The 20,796-nt window shown below is 41.0% G+C and overlaps 1 protein-coding gene across 1 annotated transcript in view; it reads right to left on the minus strand.

Annotated features, from left to right (window-relative positions):
* SPON1 (spondin 1) overlaps positions 1–20,796 on the minus strand; it is a 547,762-nt gene that overhangs the window by 56,134 nt on the left and 470,832 nt on the right. Inside the window, exon 8 of the mRNA XM_082269927.1 lies at positions 4,568–4,769. Within this exon, the coding sequence (XP_082126053.1) occupies positions 4,568–4,769 (202 nt within the window). The remainder of the gene's footprint in view (positions 1–4,567; positions 4,770–20,796) is intronic.

Consider the following 20,796-nt stretch of genomic DNA (forward strand, 5'->3'; position numbering starts at 1 on the left):
GGGTAAGGTGTACTCTTTGCATCTTGAGGAAAGGAGGATTACTCTTCACATATGAAAAGGCTTCTTCATAGTAAGGGTTGTGTAAATGTGGAAAAGACTCATTCAGGAAATAGTTTTGGCCAGCTCAGTTAATTGTTTTTAAAGAAAAGGTTGGATGCATTCCTGAATGAACAGAATAGGACTGAATATTAACAATTTATAAGCAATAACACCAGAGATTTTTGATCCAAGAGATATCCAATTGCCAAAGAAGATTAGGTAGGAAATCTTTCCCATTGTTGTAGCAAATTGGCCCTTTATACGGGTTTATTTGCCTTCCTCTGGATCAATTGTGGGCATACGGTTCTGTTTATAGAGGTTTTCTATTATTGGTTGAGCTCTAGGGACTTGTGTCTTTTACAACCTGTGTAACTATTAATCTATAGATAGCAGCCAAGCTGCACATGCTGTGTTCTCTGCTCTGTAGTGTGTGGAAGGGAGCGGAAAGTTGCCTAGTCGGTCTGTGACCAAGCAGAGAGCTTTTCAGGAGAAGTAGCAAAGCACTAGAATTTCCCTACCCATCTGGTACCTGTCCCTACAGTATCCACATGCTAAATGCGTGCCAAAATCAGGTGCCAGAGTAGACTCTGCCTGACCCAAGATGGCCACCAGAGTCACAAGGGCTTCAGTATCCAACCGAAATGCTGCCCGGTGACCCAGGAATCCATAGAGGAACCATGTCCTTCTGTACTGCTGCTGCGGTTGAGCACCACCTGTAAAATAAACTGCACCTGCCTATAAGTGATTGTGCTTTACTGCTTCTCTCTCTCAACCCTCTCTACTAGTATGCACAACCTGCCTAAATGGAAGGGACTTTCCATGTGGCTAATTGATTTCATCTTGACAGATTTTCTGCAGCATTTTTGATCATACTCCTTTGTCATGTTACACAACCACTACACTCGGAATCCATAAATATGTACATGAAATAATTTTATGCAGGACTTATATATTAAGGTTTTTACAGTTCTTTACAAAATAAATGGAGACAGTAAAGTTACAATACATGATGATTAGAATGGCCCTGCTCATGGGAGCTTACAATCTAAAGGGAAATCATGAATATATGGAACATCAAGTAAAAATGTAAATCTCACATAAAAAATGATTTTGTAGCAAACGTTACCGTAATGACTCCCAATCGGTGATTACTGAAAATACGCAATGGCTTCCCCTTAGAAGAGATGCATAGTGACCTCTGCTAATGTATTCTTTACAAACAAAGCACTTGATATAATTTAGCAGAAAATACACTGCTGGACACTCCAAATAATTCTCCTTTCATGTAACATTCTAAATGCTAATGCCACTCTAATCATGAGCTAAGTATTTACAGGAATAGGCCTGGATGCTGTGTGACAACCGGAGGACTAATGAATCGGCATTCTATGTCGCCCTCCCATCTAGGAGCCACTTGAGTTTAACCAAACGCATTTGCAGCTAATTCAGCTGTATTGGTTGGAGATGACCTAGATCTGTTACTTGGTTACACATGGAGGGCTGTGATAATCAGCAAAGTATACCGTAAACTCAAAAGAAAAACAGACTGTATTTTTTCACAGTAACATCCTCAAGGATAACCAGAAGAATGTGTACTGCTTAGACTTAATACATTCTTCTTTTAAAGCACCAATATTAGAGCCTAGCTGAATTCTAATTTTAAAAGTTGGTTGGAAGGTGTAGTGTGTAGTGCCTGCTTAGTAATGCGCTTTCTTTGGTGATCTCACTGGGTAAGGATTGTGCCCCTTTTTATTATCTGTTGTGGGTGAGGCCTGGGAGTTCAGGTATAGGAACAGGTCATCCCTGACCACCCCCATGTAGGCCCGTGGCTTGTGTATGAGTGAGAGAGACCCCTCTGCAGGGAAGGACTGCCAGGAGGATTATTTATGGACACCCAAGAGAGGAAGTGAAAGAACCTTGCAACCCCTGACCTTCGCTTAGCCGGTCTGTGTCATGGTTTAGAATGGCCTCAGGGCCTAGGACTAAGAGACACCTTGTACATGGAGTCATCTATGGGGGACTCACAAAAGAGTGAGGGGAGAGATGGCTGAACTAAATGTGTTCATGATAGCTACAGTAAAGTGTCCTGTACTGTTGAGAATACTGTTTAGGATGTCATGTAATGGAGGTACTGTGTTCTGCACTGTAAAGACACCAATCAGTGGGTTATATGCAGCAATGCTATGCCAATTGCGTCAATAAACAGTGAAAAGCATCCTGCGTAGACATCCTTTATTCCAGGTGTCGGGAATATGTGAGGAGTCAGACCTCAGACAAGGAGAATGAGTGTCATAAAATGTCTCCAAAAAGGTCATCAGAAGAAGCAGGGCAGGACTTGGGTCAGTTTGGCATGAACTTCTGTCCAATCCAGGTACTTTACATGTTGTCTATACCTGCCTTTTTTAACTGGTTGCCGACCGCCGCAAGTACATATACTGCGGCGGTCAGCCCCGGCCAGGCAAAGTGACATACCGGTATGTCACTAGCCTGTCACTGGCTTGTGAGCCAATAGCGGGTGAGCGCGTGCCCGCTAAGGCGCACGCCCGCCCCGGCTCGTTCCCTAACAAGTCAGTGCGTGTGACCGGTGGACCCGATGTCCGCCGGTCACTCTCGATCGTTCGCCGGGAAGGGAGAAAGGCAGGCGGCTAATGTAAACAAGCCGCCTGTCATTCTCCCCTGTATAAAAATGGAGATCAGACGGTTCTACTATGTAGGACCATTGATCTCTGTTTTTACACTAGTAGCCATGTCCAATCACAGTTAGAAACACGCCCCTAGGACACACTTAACCCCTCCCTCTCCAATACAGTTAACCCCTTCCCTGCCAGTGTCATTTTTGCAGTAACAGTGCATATGTATAGCACTGATTACTGCAGTAATGTCACTGGTAACCCCAAAAGTGTCAAAAATGTCAGTCAAGGGTCCGATCTGTCCGCCGCAATGTCGCAGTCCCGCAAAAAAAATCGCAGATCGCCGCCATTACTCGTTAAAAAAAAAATACCAAAAATGACAAAAATCTTTCCCTTTGTTAGTAAACGCGATAACCTTTGCGCAAACCAATCAAAACATGCTTTTTGCGATTTTTTTTACCAAACATATGTAGCATAAAACAAATTGGCCGAAAATGTTAAAAAATTTTGATTTTTACATTTTTTTGGGGGAATTTCATATAAAAAATGGGAAAATATTGTTATTTTTGCAAAATTTACGCTCTTTTTTTGTTCATAGCGCATGATCCAAAAATCACACAGGTGATCAAATACCACCAAAAGAAAGCTCTGTTTGTGGGAAAAAAAGGACATCAAATTCATTTAGGTACAGTATCGCACGACGGCGCAATTCTCCATTAAAAAATCGCAAAAAAAACCCTGGTCAGGAAGGGGGTAAAATCTTCCGGGGCTTAAGTGGTTAAACAGAATGCCTAGGCAGTCTGGGGTGCCTTCAGGTTTCTTCAGGGGTGCCTTGAAAAATGCCTAACATTGCCCCACAATTGTATACAAGCCAGCAGGTGGATCAAGCCAGTCTTTTAGTTACACAAAGGTAGTTACACAGGTTTTCATTGTGAACCTTCTAGCTGCCAGCGTCCAACCAATCACATAATCAGTTAATAAGGAGGACATCAGGCGCTTTCACAGCATCCTTGCATGCCCCTCCCCTGCCCCTCTCTGTCAGCACTAGAGTCACATTAGCTGAGTGAGGAAGAGAAACTGAAGGAGAAGAGAAACACAGGAATTAGCCAATACCAGTAAAAGATGTATTTGCTTTGGAAGAATAAATCACCTCTAACGCTGGGTGTTCTATATGTGTGGCAGATGCTGCATTATGTAAAACTGTTAGTTTAGTTATTTGCATTTTAGAATGGGGTGCCTTGAGATTGTGCAACATTGTAAAGGGTGCCTTAACTGAAAAAGTTTGAGAAACACTGGCCTATACAATTAAAGTGCAGTAAAACATTTAGGGCTTGTTTGCACTAGTCAAAATGGGAAGATTTGGGCAGAGTTGCCCAAGACAGTCCCAACACATGGACAAGGCAATTTTCATTACTTCAGTTCAACCCAACACACTGTATTAGTGTGTGCTAAATAAAAAATCAGGAAATGTTGAAATTTTGCATAGCTGTTGCTATGCACTTAAACACAATTCAACAAGCTACAAAAAAAAAGAAAAAAAAGCAAGCATTGTGATGCCTCTGGTGTGAATGAGTTCTTAGTGTTTATTGTCTTACCATTGGTTTAATTCAAATAGAGACCTCAACTATAGTAAAATAGTGCTCCATCAGTATGCAGTAGAGGATGATTGTTGGGCTCTGTGTGAGAGCAGTGGTCCAACATGCCCTGTGCTGGATCAGAGTTATAGCTTCCCAATCAGCAAAGTTCACACTGCTAAACAGAGAGCTCACTTAGGGTGCCATGGTCTTTTTTTATCATACTGTCTGGGAACAGGCTTTTTTTTTTACTATGGCAATGGCTGCAAGAACAGTAGATGAAAGAGAAAAAAAAAATTTGTTTATCCATTAATGTGACTATACCTCATAAGTGACTCCACTGTCAGTGCCGGCATCCCAGGGGATGAGATCCTGGACTACTCTCAGGACCCAGCCGCACTCTTTTGTACAAAGATCCTCTGCAGAGAGTCCAACATTCCAGTCTGGGCTTGGACCCAGCATGGCCAGGAAAGACATGAGATGACGAGTTCTGTCCACTGAGAACTCTGCTGATGGCGCAGCTCTCCTGAAATAAACAGAAGAAACCCGGAATAAATACATTCACCATACCTTTGTAATATAAAAAAAGCAGTTGCCTCAGGCACACATTTTTCCAGTCTAAAGAGTTCAGAATAAATAAGCAAATGGAAAGCAATGAATAAAAACTATTATTATAGTAAATATCTAGTGAGGATACAAAGGTTGCTGATGGGGTACTGCCACACTCATGACGCTGGTGCTGAATGTCGGCCCATCTCCACCTCTCCCGCCATCACAGCTCTTCACCTCTAAAGTTGGGTCCCTGCACCTAACATTATTTTATAACCCTTGGGAATGTAAATCAGCTTTGCTTATGAAAATTACATTTGAATCCTGAAGCTTGTCAGTGGACACAATTCCACATCTGTCATTAATGGTATAACATCCCTCACGATATAGCCGATCAATTTGAACTCTATTATCAATCTCTCTATAATATTCCCTCTAACCCTAAATGCCCCTCAGGATCTGAAACAAGATCAAAGCTCAATCAAGATTTCCTTAAAAACTATGGTCCCTCCCTAATATCCTGAGACACAGCTTGCAAGCTAGATGCCCCGCTCTCTGAAGAAGAATTTGAGCAAGCTATTAAAGAAATGAAAGTGGGCAAAGCTCTGGGCCCAGAAGGTTTTCCTCTGCAATGCTATAAAACCTTTATTGAAGTTCTAAAACCCTGAATTTTGTCAGCCTTTCAGTCACTTAATACCGAGATCTTACCTTCACCCCAACTTTTAGAAGCCCATATCACCATAATTCTAAAAGAAGAGAAAGACCCCACACTCGTTACAAACTATCGTCCAATTTCCCTAATTAACATCAATGTCAAAATTTACGCTAAAATACTGGCCAACTGTCTTCTTTCATTACTTCCTTCCCTAATATTGTTAGATCAAGTTGGTTTTATTCCTAGTAGGCAAGGCAGAGACAACACCATAATAGCCCTCAACCTTCCCAATTGGCTCATTTCAAATGCTAAACAAGGTTTCTTCTTGTCTTTTGATGCAAAGAAGGCATTCTATAGGGTGGCCTGGGACTACATAGAAGCTGTTCTCTTCTCCCTTGGTCTTCCACTGATTTTGAGAAACTATATAAAAGTATTATATTCAAATCCAACTGCCAGAGTTCGTATTAACAGCTACCTATCAAACGCCTTCCATCTGCATAATGGAACCAGATAGGATTGCCCCTTATCTACACTTTTATTCGTTCTCACATTGGAACCACTGTTAAACAAAATACACCTAAACCCTGACTTCAGAGGCATCAACATTAAAGATCAGACCTATAAACTTGCAACCTTTGCCGACGACCTCCTCCTTTTTCTAACAGAACCTCACATATCCTTACCCAATGTATTAAAAGATCTAGATTACTTCCAATTTCTATCGAATCTAAAAATCAACCACTCCAAGTCGAATGCTCTAAACATCTCGTTATCACCAAATACAGTAGATCTTTGTAAAAAAAAACTCCACTTTCTCCTGGGCCAAAGAGTCAATAACACATATGGGAATCAAAATTCCAAACTCTTTATCAAACTTATACCACTACAACTTTATCCCTATTCTAAAGGAGGCATGAGATGACCTTAAACACTGGAATTCTCTTAATGTCCCTTGGTTTGGCAGAGCTTCTCTACTTAAGATGACAATTCTTCCCCGTTTTCTATATGCAATGCAGACAATACCTATAAGATTACCGTCTTCTTTCTTCACCTCCTTTCGGCAGGCTTGTACAACCTACATATGGGCAGGCAAACCATCCAGAATTAAACTTAATCGCCTCACTCATCCAAAAAATAAAGGGGAAATAGCTCTACCAGACCTACGTCGTTACTACTGGTCTTCTCATCTTGCCCGTTTAGTCGACTGGAATATTCATCATACATCAAGGACTGGGTTACACTAAAACAATTTATCCCCACTATGTCTGAGAACATTACCCTGGATAAACCCATAACATATTCCTTCCCAGGTGAAACATTCATCCCTTAATCAGTCCCTCCTTGGAAATCTTCAGACACATGGTCAAGTTTTCTAATCCTACTCCTTGGTATAGTCCCCTTACCCCCCTGCATTCAAACCCAGACTTTTTCGCTTGGTATAAATGAAAATTTTCTCTCGAAGATATGGCCTCATAGGAATGTCCTAGCAACTAATTTCTTCCAGAGAGGTTCTCCCCTATCATAGGATACACTCAATGCCCAATCTGGCACCGCACTCTATTCCATTCTGAACATATCTACAAATAAAACACTACCTTTCCCGCCAGGAAAATGCTCTTCTCTGGAAAAAAACATTACCATTACTAGAAACTTGCTATGCTCTATGCTATGCTCAAAAAAAGCTCCACAAAGGCATCTCATCTCTGACATATACTGCTCTCTTTTTAGTGATCACACAGATTTCTCCAATGCATCTTTCTCCGCTTGGAAACAAGATCTTGACACTAAATTCTCAGAACCTAAATGGGAATCAATATGTACTTATATACATAAGAGCTCCTTGAATGTCGCTACACAAGAATGCAGATTCAAAATACTCACTAGATGGTGCCCTTCTCAACAAATTCTCTGACTCCGTACCAAATAGATGGTGGCGTTGTGATACCCATGATGGATCTATATTTCACATATGGTGGTCTTGTCCCAAAATTTAAACATTTTGGAAATCTGTACATGAAATTAATTTAGAGGCCATCTCAGAAAATATCGATTTTTCTCAAGCCCTATACCTGCTTCATCATACTCACACTCCAAAGAAACAATATCTCAAGTCACATACAATGTTTATGAATAATGCTGCCAGACATTGAATACCAGTCCACTGGCATTCATCGGTAGTTCCTTCAAGAAGGGAATGAATTCGCAAACTCAAAAACATGGAAAAAATTGAAGAACTCATTAGTATATCACAAGAAAAGATCTCCAAATTCTCACAAACTTGGTACCACTGGATTCAATGTAAAACTACTCCTGCCTACTCAGAATTCATGTAACAACCTCTAATGCTCTACTGCCTCTACTGTACTTATTCACTGGAGTTTACAAATACATTCCTTCCATTCACTCCTTGTGAGGAGAGAGAGGGGGTGCCCCCTCTTTCCCCTTCTTGCCCTCCTTCACCTTTGATCCAACCATGGTTCCCCTTTTCCTTCTTGCCTAATTTCTCTCATCTTATGCCAATAACACTTAGCTACGGATATAGTATAATCACTGTTTAATATCTGTCTATTGATTTTGCCCCAGGTTCTGCTTCTTTTGCTTTTGCCTACCAAAAGGAAACCACAGACTTTATGTTATATTTGTTACGCCTTGTGAGTTGTGACGTCTTCTTACTTTTTTTTTTGTCAATTTCGTATAATCTGTAATTTGACACACAAATTTCATACATTTGAAGTATGTGATCTGTATGTTAACTTCCTTAATTTTTCTCAATAAAATGTATGGAATAAAAAAAAAAAAAAAACATCCCTTACATGAACAAAATGTTTATTGAGTAACGTTCTGAAAGCCTCAAGTGCTTGATGACTTGTTTCCGGCCAGGGCACTTTTCTTATAAGCAGATAGTTAAGCTAAGAGTTAAATAAATTGCAACATTTGGGGTTCCACTTCAGGACTTTAAGCTCAATTGAACCCTCATTATATATTGCTGCTCTGTGAGCTAGAATGCTGTTAATTAGAGCATTGTTTGGGGGCATGTCAGACCACTGGAGTGGTTGTGCGTTAGATAGTCATGATCTGACTCTCCTATGTGCTGGCAGCACAGGTTATTTTAACTCTTGCTGTACCTCTTAAAAGTGTAAAAAAGTATATGAGCCCCACATATTTATTACTATTTGAGCAGCTTTGCTATATTACAGTATTAAGCAACACACATTTACTTGTAGACTTAACATTGACAATAGATATCTTTAGTTCTTGCTCTGGTATACATTCTCTGAAGGAGTATTGGGTGAATACAGAAATGGCATACAATTTTCTGGCTTTTGGACTTCTTGGACACTGCCCAATACCCCATAGCTGCACCTATATTCCCAGTGTTAACCTCCTGCGACTGCAAATAAGTCTATTTCTTAGAATTACATTCTCCACTTATGTATCATTATGGAGAATGGAGCATGAGGGGTGAGATTTCGTTCTTGGTTTTGTAATAGTTATAGAAGGTGGCAGAGATGATTTGCCAGTGAAGTCAGCAGTGGGTAACAAGAAGCCATGACTGATCTATCACTTTTGGAGAGACTGACTCTCAGACTTTCCTAGTCTCTTCACAAAATGATAATTAGGATGGTGACACCATGCCACTGAAGTATGCCTAGTGAGAAGACTGTGTTAAACAGAAAAAAAATGTAAAAAAAAAATAAAAATGTGAAGGCACGCGGCAAAGCTTTAATTACACGGCAGGGAACAAATATTTATGAAGGCCAAGAAATAAATTAAAAACAAGCTCACTGGAGTGCAATGAATCTAAAACACACTTATCTTTGTAGACAAGTGTAATGTAGGTTATTGTGGAACATTGCGTACTTGGAGAGGGTAGGCAAAGGTAACAGACGCATCTTTCATCACTTGTCGGAATATATATGTTATTAAACTCTAATTATTGCTACAGAGTTGAAAGACTTCATGCATGGCAGTGATCCAAAAAACTTTCACTTGCATATTATTCATCCTATACTAATGACTGAGTATTCTGACTCATGATGCTTTAAATTAAAGCTTGGCCTATAGAGCTTAAAAAAAAAAGCCTGGCCTAAAAAGTGTAGGGCCTACAAGTACCTGTGTTTGTCTTAAAAGCAATCCCTATGGAGCCCCCTTGAAATCTAGGCAGAGGTTTTATATAGGGTCTTCCGGGTTGTAATTAATTCTAAAGAACCTATTCATTGCAACACACCTGCGCAAGGTTTTTTTCTCAGAGAATAAGTGCAGGTACTCCCCCTTTCCGACTCACCCCTTGTCTCCACCCCTATCCACTTCTGAACTCCAATCCTTGGTTCCACCCCCTACCCACCTCCGAGCCTTGCTCCTTACTTCCACCCCCTAGCCACCGCCAAGTACTGCTCCTTTTGGCAAATACAGAAGCAGGGAATATTTGTGGTACTAGTTTCCCCCAGCACAGATACCCCTCAGCAACAATGGACCACTCATAACAAAATACCCCCCCTCCCCCACACCAATAGAGCTCCCCCCGCAGCCAGCATCAATAGATCCTTCAGCAGCCAGCAAGAATAGGCCCCTTCCTCATCAGCAGATCCCTCCCAGCAAAATAAGACCCAGACCCAGCAACAATAGATCACCAATCAGCAACAGACCCCCCCAGCAATAATAGATGTCCCAGAAACAATGGGTTCCTCAGCAGCCAGTATCAATAGACCCTGCAGCACACCCCAGCACCCCTTGTCACTACATACATGCAGTGCTGGAGGTGCCGAAACTGCATTCATGCTGAAAAAAAGTCTTGCAGCTGCATATCTTTCAACATCAGCTTCCTTTGCAGCTCCCGGTATTCATTCACATAACCTATCACTCATATAGAAAGTTGATCATGTAAGACTTGATGAGGAAAAGGGAAGCAGTCATTTTATTTATCAAATATTTACTTATGATTATCAAACATGGATTTATGATTAAGCAGATATATTGGATGTATATTTTGTGATAAGTCATATTGTATACAGCTGTTGTCTTCAAAAGCCATTTATGCCTCCTGTTGTTAGATTGCTATCTCGACCTTTGAAGACCTGTCCAGTTGTTTACTGCCCTACTGGAAGTAACAAGCCTTTGTGAACAACAATTCCGCATTTCAATCAAGATGGAACTTTAAAGAAACTTTAGATAGATAGGTGCCACCCACTTCAGAATGTATAAATTGTAATACAAGTCCTTAGGAAGTTAGAGCAATGATTATTAAGCCAACAGAATGTAATGTGATTAACTTGCTCTCCAAACATGTCTCTACCTACATGTTTGTCTAAATAAATATAATTTACAATCTGGCTTCAACAGTCAAAATGTTACTGAAACCCGTGAGTTTCTGTTCTAGACGCAGTGATTGCCACTCAGAGCCATCAGCCCCACACAAATTACTACTAACCCAGGTTGCACATTTCTTCTTTCCCCCATCCCAGTTATTCCCTGGGATGCTTTCTGTATCTCTGGGGAGGTTTCCATCAAGATGCACTTTTCATTGGGATAAATGATAACGAAAGTTAAATATATCTAAAATTCACTGCACCTAAGGAAATATAAAGTAGCCTTATGTTGTCGAAACAGAGTCAGATTTTGATCTGTCATTATAATATCATTTATTTACAACTGTGTGTTGGCTATGTGATTGGATGCAGTTTGAAAGGGTCTCTAAACTAGGGCCCCACACTGTACAGCTGTCAGTAAATCATTTTTCAAAAAAAAAATCAAAATCCTACAGTGACCAGCTTTCAGCAGCCAAGTAATGAATGCCGTGGTACCACTGTAACTAGCAAAACACACACAACAGTGTTTGTCACATACGCATGAATTTTTCAAATTTGAATTTCTAAATTTCAATTATATTTGGAAATATTTTCTTTCATTGGTGCCGCACACCTATTTGCTTCTTTTCCCAATGCGATTCAAATTACAATCTAAAGTACGATAATTACTTAATATGATTTATTTAAAATTTTTTTTCTTTTACCATGCTGTAAAAAATGTACAATTCTACCACCCACACTAAAAGTCTTAAGAAATCAAAATTTTTTCAACTTGTCTAAACACTTCCCTTTCAATTCAACTTAAAAAAAAATAATTTGAAAGCCCACACATAGTTTGATTATTCCTAGAGCCAATATACAGAACACTGAAACACGAATAACAATTTCCCTGCTATGTAATATTTAGACAGGTGATCTAAAGGTTTTGTATTGAGAATGTACTGTATCATTACATAAAACAAATGTGGGTACTTTGAAACCGCTAAGTGTCACTTCACACTACTGCATTGCGGTAACTCCATTAAAGTATACCTAAAGGCAAAACTTTTTTTAGTTTTGGACAGACTGCAGATGGATTAGAACCCCCGTCAGTTTTTATTGCTATCTGTGTCCCCTTCAGAGAGATTCACACTCTCTATTTGTCCTGTTTACTATGATCATTGAAAGTGAATGTAAAAGAAAATCCCAAATTTTGGGTTGTCCCCAGAAATGTAATCGAGGGGAAATCTTCCAATGGGGACACTAGTTCTGGTGACCTGGGGGTCTCCAAGAAATTCCTTTAATTTCCAGGGATTTCCTCTCACTTCCTGTTTAGCTATGGGACAGTAAGTGAAGGGAAATTGCCACAATGAGACACCGCTGGCAACAAAAAAAAAATGTAACAGAGGTTATAACCCTCCCTTATCTATCCATAATGATCAAAATACGTTTTGCCTATAGTTCTACTTTAATACACTGCTCAAAAAATTAAAGGAACACTTTGAAAACACATTAGATTTCAATTGGGAAAAATATCATGCTGGATATCTATACAGATATGGACTGGGTAATGTGTTAGGAACGAAAGGATGCCACATCATTTGATGGAAATGAAAATTATCAACCTACAGAGGGCTGAATTCAAGGACACCCCGAAAATCAAAGTGAAAAAATGATGCAGCAGGTTAGTTAATTTTTCTGAACATTCATTGCAGCGACTCAAAATGGTATTAGTAGTTTGTATGGCCCCCACGTGCTTTTATTCATGCCTGACAATGTCAGGGCATGCTCCTAATGAGACGACGGATAGTGTCCTGGGGTATTTCCTTCCAAACCTGGACCAGGGCATCACTGAGTGCCTGAACAGACTGAGGTGCAACCTGGCGGTGTCAGATGGACCGAAACATAATGTCCCAGAGGCATTCTATTGGATTTATGTAAGGTGAGGGTGGGGGCCATTCAATGGAATCAATTCCTTCATCCTCAAGGAACTGGCTGCATGCTCTTGCCACATGAGACTGGGCATTTTCATGCACCAGGAGGAACCCAGGACCCACTGCACCAGCGTAGAGTCTGACAAAATGGCCAAGGATATCATCACGATACCAAATGGCAGTCAGGGTGCCATTGCCTAGCCTGTAGAGGTCTGTGCGTCCCTCCATGAATATGCCTCCCCAGACTATCACTGACCCACCTCCAAACTGGTCATGCTGAATGATGTTACAGGCAGCATAACTATCTTTATGGCTTCTCCAGACCCTTTAACATCTGTCATATGTGCTCAGGGTGAACTTGCTCTCATCTGTGAAAAGCACAGGGCACCAGTGGCGGACCTGCCAATTCTGGTGTTCAATGGTAAATGCCACTTGAGCTTTACAGTGCCAGGCAGTGACCACAGAGCCCACTAGAGCATGTTTGGCCCTCAGCCCACCCTCATGAAGTCTGTTTCTGATTGTCTGGTCAGAGACATTCACACCACTGGTCTGCTGGAGGTCATTTTGTAAGGCTCTGGCAATGCTCATCCTGTTCCTCCTTGCACAAAGGAGCAGATGCTGAACCTTCTGATGGGTTATTAACCTTCTATAGCCCTGTCCAGCTCTCTTACAGTAACTGCCTTTCTCCTGGAATCTCCTCCATGCTCATGAGACTGTGTCGGAAGACACAGCCAACCTTCTGGAAATGGCACGTATTGATCTGCCATCCTAGAGGAGTTGGACTGCCTGCGCAATCTCTATAGGGTCCAGGTATCACCTAATGCTACCAGTAGTGACACTGACCCTAGCCAAATGGAAAACTAGTGAAATACAGTCAGAAAAGATGAGTAGGGAAAAAAATGTCAATGCCTCCACCTGTAAAACCATTTCTGTTTTGGAGGTTGTCTAATTGTTGCCCATTTAGTGCACCGGTTGTTAATTTCATTAGCACCAAAGCAGCTGAAACTGATTAACAACCTCCTCTGCTACTTAACTGACCAGATCAATATTCCAGGAGTTTAATTGACTTGATGCTATACTCTGATTAAAAAGTGTTCCTTTAATTTTTTTGAGCAGTGTACATTGGTGTGCTGAGGTGCCATTTGTTTTGCATGGCACCATGACACACCTTCCTTCTAGTGCACTGCAATGCATGGTAACTCATTACTGTCCATTGTGATACAATGCATTGGAAAACAATACAAAGATATGATTTTTCATCTGCCTTGGTGTATAGGCAGCCTGTTCAAATAAAAGGTCTTACACAGCACACAATAAACTAGAGCAGACAGGTGCTAAGCCAGATCTAACCAACTGAAGCCAGTTTATTAAGAACAATACTTTTGTTGAAGGCTAAAAAAAGTATTAGTTCATACTTTGGGCCTGAAAGCTGCCTTTAAATGTAAACTTCAATAAAATCTATCATGACGTTTTTATGAACCCTCATCAGCGTAAAGGGCAGGTAAGGCTTCCCGCTATCCAATAGGTGGTATTGTCCCATTATACAGATGGAGTAGCGCCTGTTAGAGGATATGTCCCCTCATGGACTTCATTGGTGTCTCAGAGGAACCAGCTGTCTGATTGGACTCATCAACTTCTGGGGACCTTCAGCAACCATCCTAGTCTGGGACCTACGTCATTTGGGATCACATGGAGTAAGTGGTAGGTCAGGGGCATAGAACCTGCTTGTTAAGGAGAGTGAATAGCGCAGGGAGAGATTCCTAGTAAGTAGGGTCATTTTAGGGACAAAGTCTGTTCAGAGGAAGCATTCTGGTACCTGGACTAGTGAAGTGGGACTCGCCTCAGCAGCATCAGAATACCATCCCAATATACTGAAAACCATCACTCCTCCAGCGGAATCCGACCTCTGTTAATACAGGCTCAAGCATTGTGACACTGTACAAATGCTATATTGCCTAATACTAGTGCATATGGAAATTTTCCTAATGCATTCTTGATAACCTGTATACAATATGCAGGATAAATACAACATCAAGGACTGTGTGTGTGGTCTCCCCCTGATTGGGTACCCTTGGTCCTGGGCCCCACCTACAAGTACAGGATGTGAAAAACTCTTTGGAGCAGGCACAGCAACCAGTTAGGATATGGAGAGGGCTAAAAGTAAACGGAAAAGCCCTCCCATATATTAATATATTTCAGAAGAACGACATTGTCCATGGATACCATGTCATCTTTTCTTGCACAATCCAGGAAAAACAAGGGGTTTATCCCTCTAGCAAGAAAAGTATTGCAAATGCTGATTATTAGTAATATTAATCTGGACTTGTTCTGAAATGCTGATGACATTTTGTTACTTATCCAAATAGCATTTCAGCCAGCTCTATGTAACTAACTACTACTAAGTATACCTCGACCATGAATAAATAGGAACCTTAATGGGAAGTCATGAAAAATTATACATTTATGTCCCAGTAGCTGTACATTAAAGCCTAACTCCATATAGCTTTGTGTAAAATAAATTGCCTAGTTCCAAAAATTACAAATACAGCTTTCTCTGCAATGCTCCCCTTCTCTCCTTCACTGCATTCTGAAGACACTCTGCTTTTGTATTCAGCGTCAGTCTTCTTCTGAGTTGAATAATGCCCTGTGACATTGAACACACTTCCTCTGTTAAGCCCAGGGTGTGAAGGACCACCAGCCCCCTGGGGAAGACTAAAATTATAACGCTATCTGGGCATGTTGGACACACGTTCTGGGGTCTCCTTGATATTAAGTACTTTTGAAGGGTGATGACTGATTTATGGCTGATTTAACCTCCTGGTTAGCCTGTTGCCCTTATGGGCTTTACTGTTTTGCCCCCTGATTATGTCCCCAAACTGCCAGTTGAGTACTTTCTATATACTCTTCTTGAAACCACTATGGGTGCGGCTTTCCAGGGCTTGTGAATGTAGAGGGAGGTGGGGTGCCTAGGAATGGCATCTTCACCTGTCCCCCTTTCCTGAACCCTTCCCTTTTCCCTTTTCTTGTGTACCCCCCTCACCCCAGCTTTTTTTCTCATTTCTCCTTCTGTCCTCCTTCTCTTTTCCTCCTTCCTCCTTTTTCTTGTCTCTTATTCCTTCTTTTTACTGGTTCCATTTGGACCCTTATGGTCTCTTCTATTTCCTACTGTCTCCTTTAATGCTATGGTATGGAAATGCTGCCCTCTTACAGGGGAATATCTGTGTGGGGATGGGCCCCCTGGCTCCTTTTCCCCATGACGTGGGGGTGGGCACCATTGGGAGGGTTATGGGTGGCTCATTTTGGGTTTTTGGGGATACTACCACTTTAAATTTGCTACTATTCATATGCTTGTTTCTTTTTTGCTTTCTATGCTCACCAGTTGTTTCTCATGTTCTTCAATATCCGAGTACATGTTTTTAAGCTTTTGCTTCTTTAAATAATGTAGGTTATGCATTTATGTCCTATACATTCTCTCCTGCTTTGTGCATTGATGTTATGCTGTCTTATGCTGTATCTACTTCTGACTGCATATGCTGTACTTTTTCTTCTTTCTTTCGTTCAATAAATCGTTTTTGAAACTAAAAGTATAAAGCTTTTTATTCAGCCTTGCATATATCTGTTTCCTGCTTGTTAACCCTCAGCAGTGGAGGGTATGAAAGATTAATTTACTGTTGGTTTGGGTCTGGCATATTAATGGTAGAATACTCAGTTAGGATCCTCATCTGGGAGGGTCAAATGCAGTCTGGCTGAGCTGGTTCACAGTAGATAATACATTTTACTAATGTAATCGAGTTTAAAGAAGATTTGTCCTTTACTGAGTAGGTACATGATTAAGGAAAACACAAAATATAGCCTTCAAGTGCCCTGAGGGCTGCACAACAAGTGCCAAAGGCCATATGCAGCAGAGGGCTGCAGGTTGAGCATCAAGGTTCCAACTTTCCCATTATACCGAAAATAAAGGAAAATGTCTTGGCTGAAGAATCACTTTCAACCATTTCAGGTTTTCTAAACATGCATTTGTCCAAAAGTATGCGGGATAGGTGCACTTATACTGATCAGCCATGATCTTGGGTATATTCTGACTATGATCCAAACCCACATATGCAAACCCCCTGGGAAGCTGCCACCTCTAAAGCATGATTCATCCACCCCCATGCTGAACAGTTGGACAGAGGTTCTTTTCATTAAATTCTGTGCCCCTTCTTCTCCAAACATACCTTTGCTCATTCCGGCCGAAAAGTTCAATTTTAACCTCAACGGTCCACAGAACTTGTTTCCAAAATTCATCAGGCTTGTCTATATGTTCATTTGCAAAGTTCAAACGCTGATTTTTGTGGTGAGGACATCGAAGAGGTTTTCTTCTGATGACTCTTCCATGAAGACCATATTTGTACAAGTATCCCTTTATAGTGGAATAGTGTACCACAACTCCAGTGTCTGCCAGATCTTTCTGGAGGGATCGTGCAGTCAAACGTGGGTTTTGAATTGTTTTTCTCAAAATCCTGCGAGCTGTTCTGTCTGATATTTTTCTTGGTCTTCCAGATCTTGCTTTAACTTCCACTGTTCCTGACGACTGCCATTTCCTAATTACATTCAGAACAGAGGATATTGACATCTGAAAACGCTTTGCTATCTTGTTATAGCCTTCTCCAGCTTTGTGAGCGTCAACTATTTTCAGTTTCAGTTTTCTAGACAACTGCTTAGAAGATCCCATGGTGCTGATTGTTGGGGCAAGGTCAGATGAGTCTGGGCATTTAAAACCTTTGAGATTGACATCACCTGGTCTTCCCAGAGGATGATTGAGAAAAATCCATGACACTGGCAGGTCTCAGCCTTGCAAAGGGGGCAGTGCATGCTATAAATTCTGCAGGGTGCTCAAACTTTTGCAGATGCCATTTTTTTGTTTTCTGTAATTTTGAAAGTGTCAATGATGGAAATAAAATCTAACTTTTGTTGACATATTATAAGAATGTCTAATCTATAATTTGATGCCTTTTGGAGATTTTTCCTTGGCTTCTTTATGCACATTAATACAAATTTTTACCTGGGGTGCCAAAAATTTGGATCCCCACTGTATATGTGTGGTTGCGGGGAATGTCCCAGCTGCAGATGAATGGCCCATAGAGGTGGCAGCATCCTGGTGGCAAGTTCTGATCCTAGTCCAAACACATCCAAGCTCACGCTAATCCTGACCATAGACACAAACAATTCTCATAGCAGCTTCCAGGATAGAAAATCCCTTTTTAAGTCAAACTCTTACGATCACACTAAACTTTTGTGCTCTTAGCTTTGCATCAGAGAAAAAAAAAGTCTCCTTATGATGAAAATAATATATCAGAAAACATGAGGAGGATTCATGTACCAATTAGACTAAACACAAACGCTTCCTCCTCATCCTTTGCAACTGATCAATAATGCTGTATTCTTCCCGTCTGAGATGAGAACATTGATAGCCAATAAAGACTATCCACTCCTAACAAACAATTACTTTTGCAAAACATACAAAACTCTCCTGTGCCCAGGCAATTAATTCAAAGTCTAATCTTCTTGCTGACTTGTTGGCCACTGAGACCATAAACCTGCCTCGAGGTGACAGATTAAAAATGCATGTGGTGGTCTGGGCAGCCCATTTGTCCCTGTTGGTTGTAAAGTGTTTATTCCTAAATGGTCCTTCATTGTAATAGGTTTTTTTCAACTGCTTTGCTTCCCTAAGGCACAGCTGTATAATGCATGGAAACATTCTGTGGCCGTAAGAGGGATAAGTCACACTGCAGCTTACCAGTCCTTAGATGTAGAATCTGCATTATTTTTTTTTCTAATTTTTTTAACTCTATTTTTTCTTATCCTTCCAATAACACATTTTCTGTCCTAGAATGACAATGCTCACTCACTGTACTGTTTCTATGGAAGAGCAGCATTGTCATCTTAAGACAAAAAAGGGGAGATTTACTAAAACTGGAGCACTCGGAATATAGTGCAGGTGTGCATGGTAGTCAATTAGCTTCTAACTTGTTTAGTTTTACTGCTACAGGGCAGAACTTCTGTATCCGGTGTATATATATGTGATCCCGCTCTTCCGGGTAGCGGGTGCTCACACACTGCGGGAGCCCAGGGACAGGTACAGCGGGCTCGATGTCCACCGGCACTCACCGATCCTCCAGCACAAGAGGCAGAACTGTGGTTTGCCTATGTAAACAAAGCGGATCACCGTTTAGACAGGAGGGAAGGCATGAATCCTGTGTCTCTGCAAAGCAGGGACATGGATCCATGTCTTCCCCTAGTAAAAACACCCCCCACAGTACATATAAACACTGCTCAGGCACACAGTTAACCCTTTGATCGCCCCTGATGTTAGCCTCTTCCCAGCCAGTGTCATTAATACAGTGACAGTGCATTATTTTTAGCACTAATCACTGTATTAGTGTCACTGGTCTCCAACAAGTGTCAAAAGTGACAGTTAGTGTCAGAATGGTCGCCGCAATATTGCAGTCCTGCTATAAGTCGCTAATTGCCGCCATTACTAGTAAAAAAAAAATAATAATTAAATAAATAGAAATATCCCATAGTTTTAGATACAATAACTTTTGCACAAACCAATCAATATACGCTTAGTGGGATTTTTTTTTTTTTTTATGTAGCAGAATACATATTGGCCTAAATTTATGAAGAAAATACATTTTTTTTATTTTTTTATTGGATGTGTTTTTTTTTTGTTTATAGCCTAAACAATAAAAAAACGCAGAGGTGATCAAATACCACCAAAAAAAAGCTCTATTTGTGAGAAAAAAAGGACATACATTTTATTTGGGTACAGTGTCGCATGACCGCACAATTGTCAGTTAAAATAGTGTAGTGCCGTATCGCCAAAAATGGCCTGGTCATGAAGGAGGGTAAATCTTCCGGAGGTCAAGTGGTTAAGCTTTAAGAATAAAACCTGGAAGCTGATTGGTTTCTATGCTGAGCTGCACCAGATTTTTCACTCTTCGATTTTAGTAATCTACCCCCCCCCCCCCCCCCAAATAGTGTTAAGACTACAGAACATCTCTACCTCCCCTCATCTCCATAACATAGAGAGGGTGATGCTTGCTTAGTGGACTTCTGGTAGGATCAACAGGGTTATGAAGGGGGTTATTGAACAGATAAAATAGCAAAACACTTTAATGGTATATTTGACAGACTGAAAGGGAGCAAATAAAGTAAGTTCATTGTTAGGTACTGCATATACTATACCATAAAGGACCAATAACTAGCCTAAGGGGATTGTGCTTGCTTTAATAATATAATACATTCAGTTAAAGGTATGCTTTAATCAAAATTGAAGGTTTAAAGGAGTTATAAAGGCAGAAGGTTTTTAACTTAATGCATTCTACATTAAAAACAAGACTTTACAATCACTTTAAACCTTGGGATGCATACAGGAAGCAACACTTAACTGCTCATTCAGATTTTTATCCGGAAAATACCATACTGCCCCATTCCATCCCATTCCCTTCAGTATAGTCTATAATGCAGGGATCCTAGACCATCACATCAGCACTAAAAACATTCACAAAGCTCCCAAGCCGATTCAAATTACATTCAGATTACAGCATATCAGTAGCTCGCTAAATGCCTTTACTTGCTGCCTGAGAATGTTCTGCAAGGGAATTTGTAGAGAGAGAGAGAGAGAAATTAAAGAGTAAGTACAACGCATGGAATGGTGTGGATTTACTAAAACTGGTGCACTCAGAATCTGGTGCAGCTGTGCTGGTAGCCAATCACCTTCTAACTTCATATTGTTTAATTAAGCTTTGACAATAAGGCTCCGTCCACACGGGCGGTGCGTTGACGGACTCCGTTTTGGATGATAGCTCCGCCTCCGCTTACTTTGCGGAGGTGGAGCTGTCAGAGTCCCGCTCTCCTCTATGGGAGATCAGATGAGAATGGTCTGCCTGTCCGTTTTCATCAGATCTTATCCAATCCGATCCTCCAGACGGATGGAAAATAGGGTTTTCATCCGTCCGGATTTCAAAGACAGGATCAGATCGGATAGCAGTAGGTGTCAGTGGACATTGAACCGCTGACCTTCGCTGCTCCATAGGGCTGCATGGACCATCCGATCCGGTCTGCCTGAAAAACTGACAGGCAGAA

This window comes from Pelophylax lessonae (assembly GCF_965119305.1).
Source record: "Pelophylax lessonae genome assembly, chromosome: 10".
NCBI lineage: Eukaryota > Metazoa > Chordata > Amphibia > Anura > Ranidae > Pelophylax > Pelophylax lessonae.